At 43.2% G+C, this 7786-nt stretch overlaps 1 protein-coding gene across 1 annotated transcript; it reads right to left on the bottom strand.

Moving 5' to 3' along the window:
* Nucleotides 1-4596: 4596 nt before the first annotated feature.
* On the bottom strand, nt 4597-6588 carry LOC120715116 (glutathione S-transferase A2-like). Its single transcript, XM_040001942.1, has 7 exons — nt 6454-6588; nt 6243-6369; nt 6035-6086; nt 5665-5797; nt 5420-5555; nt 5203-5328; nt 4597-4906 (listed from the first exon to the last, which is right to left on the bottom strand). Exons 2-7 carry the CDS (start codon nt 6327-6329, stop codon nt 4778-4780), a joined length of 663 nt encoding a protein of 220 aa, XP_039857876.1. The 5' UTR covers nt 6330-6369; nt 6454-6588; the 3' UTR covers nt 4597-4777.
* Nucleotides 6589-7786: the final 1198 nt, after the last annotated feature.

Below are 7786 nucleotides of genomic sequence, written 5' to 3'. Positions count from 1 at the left end.
GACCAAGAAAGTAGACTCTGTGCATTATAATAAATCCTCAAGCGATAATCCCCCCTTGGACTGTCTTGGTGCAAAACCAAGACATAAATCATGTCTCCTGGAAGGGGGAGGACGTATCACAGGCAGGGCACAGCGAGCTGAAATCTCTGAAACCGACTGGCCTTCACTTCCTACGAGACAGAGAAGCTCTTCTACCCCTGTACACGGGAGGAAACAGGACTGGACAACCGTGAATAGGAAGGTTAACAACAAACCTCCAAAACAACTGAATGTGAAACTGCAGAACAGATTTGCTCCACTATCAAAGGACCCTGGATCTATATCGGACAACCATCCATCTAAAAGTAGAGAAGTAAGGTCTGAAAATCTGTTGAAAAGTAAAAGGCCACAGGGAAAGCTAAAGGCTAGGCCTGAAACTCTGATTGTGGGTGACTCTGCCGTAAAGGATGTACAAAGGATGTGCGGTAAGAACACTAAAGTCCTCTGCTTTCCTAGGGATATGGTCAACAACCTGAAGGAGAGAATTCTTTAAATTGCAGATGAATATCCAGCTGTGACAAACATTGTTCTGCATACAGGGTCAAACGATGTGTCCAAACAACAGTCGGAGGTTCTGAAACGGGACTTTACTGGATTACTAAATACTGTAAACTCTCTGAATGCAGCTGTATTCATCAGTGGACCTGTACCGCCCGTCAGAGGAGGAGACGAGAGATTCAGCAGGTTGTTTGCACTGAATAAATCAGCATGTACTGACCACTCAGTGCATTTTATCAACAATTTTAATATTTCTTGGGAACGCAGGCATCTGTTTAAAGCAAATGGATTTAATTTTAACAAGTCAGGGGTGAAACTGTTCACCTCCAACTTGTTTTATTCCATACGTCATCCATCTGTGCTTGGTGCCAAGGCTGAGATAAACGAGGAGTTATCTCATAAAGAGGAACAAACAGTACTCCAAGAACAGACAAAGCCCAGCAGAAACCTTGAGGAGGAGCCTCATCTGCCCCCACCCGGGAAGAGCCTCAGAAAGGAGAGACATCAGAGGCAAGAAGAGGGGTCCCTATTTGCCTCCAACTCTCTCAACAACACCAACGACCAGGACCAGGACCAGGGACCACGATCTTCCCCAGTCCCCCAAACCCCTGACAAGCCATCACCCTCCTCCCCCTCCCCCTCCCTTTCTCCCTCCTCCCCACACCTGAAATTCACTGAGGAGATGATGGAGCGGGTCAATGCTGGGCTCAGATCTACCCCCCGGCCCAATCCCTTTTTATCCCCCATAAACCCCCCCACCAGAGCAGTTAAAGGTTCGCCATCGAGCCCCACCCTCAACAGAGCAATCGAAGTTACATTGCCCAGCCTCGCCCCCTTAGCTCCTCCTTACCACCTTCATGCTCTGTCTCCGCAGTCTGATGTGTGATGTGTGGAGGGTCCGGGCTGCGAGGATTATGGCAGTGGTGACTTTTCCCAGGAGAAGCTGGGACCTTGTTTACTAGAAGGTTTTAAAATTTCTGTACTTTTAGGTGACAGGAGACATGTGGCCTGGTCAAAACACAGAGAGCTGCACTCTAAAAGATCTTTAAACATAGTAAACATACCTTGTGTCCCACAGACTGCTCCCAAACACGAGGGGGCAAATAATACCTCTAAAACACTTAAGATGGCTTTATTAAATGTTAGATCTTTAACTGGGAAAACATTTTTAATTAATGATTTAATCACTGAGCACAGCCTTGATTTTACATTTCTAACTGAAACTTGGTTGGACCAAAGTAACAGTGGAGCTGTTCTCATCGAGACGACCCCTCCTAACTACAGTTTTATCAGTGAGGCCAGGGTGAGCAGGAGAGGAGGAGGGGTTGAATCATTTCAATGTAAGCAGCTATCTCCTGGAAGTTTTCAGTCTTTTGAATATGTGGCTTCACAGCTGAAGGCCCCATCCAAAGTTGTGTTTCTTAATGTTCACAGGCCTCCCAAATACTGCACAGACTTTTTTAGTGACCTCAGTGAACTGTCTGTGATCTGTGTTGATTTCGACTGTGTAATTATTGTTGGGGATTTTAACATCCATGTGGACAATCCTCAGGACAAAGGGACTAAAGACCTGAGTAACACTCTGGGCAACTTTGGGCTGACTCAGCATGTAACAGAGGCCACACATAATCAGAATCAGAATCAGAAAGGGTTTTATTGCCAAATGTTGAGCGGGTTTACAACATTAGGAAATTGCTGCGGTGCTTCAGTGCAAACATACTGTTATAAATTAAGCTTAAATAGACATGAAAATAAAAGTGAGAATAAGAATTAAAAGTGCTAAGTAGATAGATAGATATATACATGATATATACATGAGTGCAGGTGGTGATCAGTGCCAAACATGGAATGATGCAGTGAACACAGCGTAGGGTCATGTGTTAGTGGTGGGAACAGTCATACGGTTATTGTTCATGTGTCCAACAGCAGAGGGGAAGAAACTGTTCTTATGGCGAGAGGTTCTGGTGCGAATGGACCGGAGCCTCCTGCCTGAGGGGAGCAGGTCAAACAGACTGTGTCCAGGGTGAGAAGGGTCAGCTGTGATCCGAGCTGCACGCCCCGGTGTCCTGGAGGTGTACAGGTCCTGCAGAGATGGGAGTCTGCAGCCAATCACCTTCTCAGCAGAGCGCACAACACGCTGCAGTCTCTGTTTGTCCCTGATAGTGGCTCCAGCGTACCACACGGTGATGGAGGAGGTGAGGATGGACTCGATGATTGCGGTGTAGAATTGCATCATCGTCCGTGTTGGCAGGTTGAATTTCTTCAGCTGCCTCAGGAAGTACATCCTCTGCTGGGCTTTCTTGATGACGGAGGTGATGGTGGGCTCCCACTTCAGGTCCTGGGTGATGGTGGTACCCAGGAAGTGGAATGAGTCCACAGAGGTGATGGGGGTGTCAGTCAGGATGATGGGGGGGAGTGGGGCTGTGTGCTTCCTGAAGTCCACAATAATCTCCACTGTCTTCTGGGCATTCAGCACCAGGTTGTTGTGGCTGCACCAGGACACCAGACGTTCAACCTCCCTCCTGTAGGCAGACTCATCCCCGTCCGAGATGAGTCCAATAACGGTGGTGTCATCTGCAAACTTGATTAGCTTGACAGACTGGTGGGTGGAGGTGCAGCAGTTAGTATACAGGGAGAAGAGCAGGGGAGAAAGAACACAGCCCTGAGGGGAGCCGGTGCTGATGGTCCGGGAGTCCAAGACATTCTTTCCCAGCCTCACATGCTGCTTCCTGTCCGTCAGGAAGTCAGTGATCCACCGGCAGATGGGATCAGGCACATTCATCTGGGAAAGCTTGCCTCGGAGATGGTCTGGAAGGATGGTATTGAAGGCAGAGCTGAAGTCCACAAACAGGATCCTGGCGTAGGTTCCTGGGGAGTCCAGATGCTGCAGGATGAAGTGTAGGGCCATGTTGATGGCACAATAGAGGACACACTCTTGACCTACTGATCTCCAAGGGCCTGAGCATTTCGAAGGTTACTGTGTCTGATGTGGGCCTGTCTGATCATTACTGTGTTTTCTTTGAAAGTAAAAGTTCAGCCCACACAAATATATCAACAGCGGTGATCACAAAACGGTGTATAACTGAATACAGTTGTGAGATATTTAACCAGGTTTTCCCATTAACACCTGACCTGTCCAGAGGTTCAGTCAATGAGCTCGTCAATAGCTTCAATGCTAAAATGTTAAATGTAATGGACACTTTTGCTCCCATTAAGGTGAAGGTTATCTCTGGAAGGAAAAAGTCTCCCTGGAGAAACTCCACACTGGTGAAAAATGACAAAAGAGAGTGTAGGAAAGCTGAGCGCAGATGGAGAAAAACAAACCTCCAGGTTCAATTACTTCTTAAAACAGAATAACTGCTATGATGCCTTCCAGTCAGGTTTTAGACAGAACCACAGCACTGAAACCGCTCTGACCAAAGTGTTTAATGACATATGTCTGAACACAGACAGTGGAAAAATGTCAGTCTTAGTTTTGCTGGATCTCAGTGCAGCATTTGATACAGTTGACCACAACATATTACTCAAACGAGTAATGTGGGCAGCATTGTTTGACTTTGTTGTGCATGTTCTTCAACCCTCCTGCTTTAAACCAGCTGCTTGCTCAGTGATGAGAAAATTACACTTCCCTTTTTCTTGCGTTCACGGCGCAGATGTCAATGAAGCAGTACTCGCCACCTATAGCTAGCACTACAGGAGGGTTACAGACTAGTGAACGCCACACTCACTTCCACTAATATCTCTTGGGGCCTCATATTTAAAAGTACAGTGAGAAGCAGTAAGATTTAAGAATCAACTTGAAATGTCTGCAACATTTGACATGAAACAAAAGAACAGGAAATATTGGTTTCTGGCCATAAAGTGCCGGTCAGTCAATTGTCCACTTAATTTTCAGCTCCTGAAAAAGGGAACGGTCTACTGTTCAGTGAGGTGGTTTAGTCAGATTACTAAGAAATGTTTTCCCATTCTTTATTTCTTTGACACAAATTTATTATAATTATTATCTTTTTTGCTTTCTTTTTTTTTTTTAAATCAGAACAAAAACACAGTAGCTTCAAATATTTTTGGAAGATCAACATTTATTTATTTCACATTGTTAGGAAAGATCACACATCAAGATTCATATGCTTTCCATAGTGTTAGTGCAGCATTTGTTTCCACGTAGGCCTGTAGATATAACTGATCCCAGTCATGCAGCCTAATGAGGAATGTAGCAGGAATGTAATGGGTTTTACTGAGGTTATATTTTGATCTGGAAGATTTCTATGGCAGCCTTTGCATAGTTTTCACCCGGGGGTGGCTTCCTCTTACTGCCTGGCTGCAGAAACCTGTTGATGGCAGGGATTTGGATCATCCTGCCCTGGAAAGACTGTGAGGAAACACAGAAAGCTGACTGAGCATTTCACTGTACTTGGTTTAAAAATAACTGCCATTCCATGTATAAAATAAAGAAAAAACTAAATCTAAAAAGAGAACCTCTTACCTGATTTTTTTTTAAACCAAAACTTTATTTATTAAAGATTGAAAAATTGGACCTTTATACCCTGAAATAGCATGCATGCCCCAGAAAAAACCCTGTAACTTTAAAGGTAAATACAAACTTTCATGGTGTCATTAAAAAAAACCAAGTGTTATGATAGAAGAAGGTGTTTCTGTCAACGTTACCTTAACAGCAGAGAAGTCTTTGAGAATCCCAGCGAATTTCTCCTCTAGCATCAGGGTGCATTCAACCAGCAGCACATCTGCAAGGCTTAGTTTGCCTCCCACCAGGTACACGGGTCCGGTCAGAGCCTGAGAAGTTTGTCCAAAAACACATAACACATACTTTAGTTGTCAGAAACCATTATAATCATCAACAACTCATTTTATTCCGTTTTTCTACCTTTTCAAACACAGGAAAGTAGCGTTCCTTTGCTTTTTTCTCAATCTCTTCCAGTTTGGCTGTGGGGTCTGGATTGAAGGGCAGCACCATAATCATTTCCATGAGGTCCATCAGTCCCTCGGAGTACATGTTGATCCTAAAAAACAAAAACAACAACAGCAAAAAAAAAAAAAAAAATTCTTCAACTACAAGACAGACCATCTTTATTATGTCTGATAAATAAATAAACAAATAAAAGACCATACATGACACGGTCTTTGAGGTCCTTTCCATGCATGTTGTACTTCTCGGCGAGGTAATTTAAGATGGCTTTTGTCTGAATGAGCTTCATGCCATCGATTTCCACCAATGGCACCTGTTGAAACATGAGCTTTCCATCTGCAGGGTAAACACAGAAGCTAGTAAAGCAGGGTGGCACTCCCAGGCATAATAATTCATCTTAGGCTACATCTTTGTAGGTCATGACACTCCTGAAACCTTTTGCCCACAAAAACTGCTGATTCACTTTAGTTAAAAGAGGAACATGATTTTAGCTTAAACCCCCCCTTTAATTCATGTCCGTGTCATTCAGTTTTTCATATTTTAGTTACGGGTTTTGTTTTTTATTAAACTCACCATTTACAAGTTTTAAATACTCTTCGCGGGTGTCCAAAAACTTCTCATCAAACTGTGAATATAAACATTTAGATCAGTTTCTGGGACAGTAATAATATGTAAAGCCTGAACTTTGAGTGCATTGTCATTATTCAGCTGTAACGTTTACCATGAAATGACAAATGTTACAGCTGATCAAGTCTGCAGGTCTTCAAAAAAACGCACTTACCTCGACTTCTGCGACTGTTAAAAGCCAGCGAATAGACTCCATCTTCCCTCTCCCATTGAAATAGTGCAGCACAACTCTTTCACCCATGATTGTTGGTTATTTTTTCCTAAACTGATAACCCGTGAACCTACAAACAACAATGCAATCACAGTGAAATATGAGCTGCTGAATGAAGATGGAAGTGATACTACTGGATGTGAAGCTGCGATACCTGCGATCCTTCCGGCACTCGTGGAGAAGTGACTGAAGCGAAGGGAGAAGTGCAAATAAAAGTTCAGCTGTTATATAACACTTATTGAAGTCCAAGGTTTGGGCGGCTGGAGGATGAAGGCGGGGAAACATGTGAAGTCTGTGATTGGTCAGTGCCCACCAACACAAGCTGTGAATGTGCTTTGGTAGCAAAAAAAGAAAAAATTCCCAAGATGTTAAGATTAGTTCCTCCCTGTTAGCGGTCCATAAAATATTGCGTGAACTCTTAGTCAGCTTTTTTTCTTTCCAGTTTCTTTAAGTAGTCTACAGGAATAGTTCTCCAGGCTTCTTCTTCCTCATTCAAAGCTCTTCTTTGGATGTTGGCTGCCTTTTGTTTGGATCTCTGTCAAGATGATCCCATCACTGCTGTTGAGATCTGGGCTTTGGGGAGTCCAATGCATGACTCATAGTGCTCCAATTTGTGTTTTTCTTTGGTGTCAGTCTCCACATTAATGCTGGTTGTAGCAGTGCATGCTGATGATGAGTTCCAGTCCAGCTCTTCTGTAATTTGGCACACTTCAGCTTTTTCTTCCTGTTTTCTTTCCTGAGAAAGGCTTCTTGCCACCCTTCCACTGAGACCATTTCTGATGAAGCTTCACTGATTAAAAATTGGCTTTTTACAGAGTTGTCTGTTATATGTAGACAGAAATCTGGCTTATCCCTCAGCTATGTCCCTTTTTTGATGCTTTAATGATTCATAGGTCAGTGTTAAAGTGGCTTGAGAAAAAGAACATTCCTGTTAAAAATAAAATAAATAATAATAATCAGCCAAATCCCAAAGAAAAATTTGGAAATGCCTCCAGAAAGCCTGGAGAACTATTTCTCAAGACCACAATAAAATAATAACAACATCTGGCTCCTTGTAAGAAAATTAAAAAGAAATGAAGGATGTTGCAAGACGTTTGCACAACACCGTACTACTTGCTATTAAGCCGTTTGCCAAAATATATTCAAGTTACAGCTGAATAATGAAAATGGGCTCAAAGTGCAGAATGTCTACTTTAACATGAGGCTATTCACATGTAGACTGGAGCAAAGGTTTAGGACATGCAGTTCTTCAATATCCCGCCTTCTTCCTTTTAAAGCAAGAAAACAGAATTTGACAGGTACAGCTGTGAGCTGTCATACGTTGAATAGGCTGACGATCTGAAACAACAAGGAGTCAGAGGAGCTCTCTGTGCAAGCGAAACAGGTCATCCTTAGGCTGGAAAAATAAAGCAAATCCATCCAAGAAGGTAGGAGTATAAACTAGTTACACCAACTGATGGAATATTTTAGTTAAACCCCTTGAAAGC

This window comes from Simochromis diagramma, unplaced genomic scaffold (assembly GCF_900408965.1).
Source record: "Simochromis diagramma unplaced genomic scaffold, fSimDia1.1 OVJJ01000421.1, whole genome shotgun sequence".
Taxonomy (NCBI): domain Eukaryota; kingdom Metazoa; phylum Chordata; class Actinopteri; order Cichliformes; family Cichlidae; genus Simochromis; species Simochromis diagramma.
Note: the sequence above shows the minus strand (reverse complement) of the source record. Positions and strands in the feature narration are given on the sequence as shown.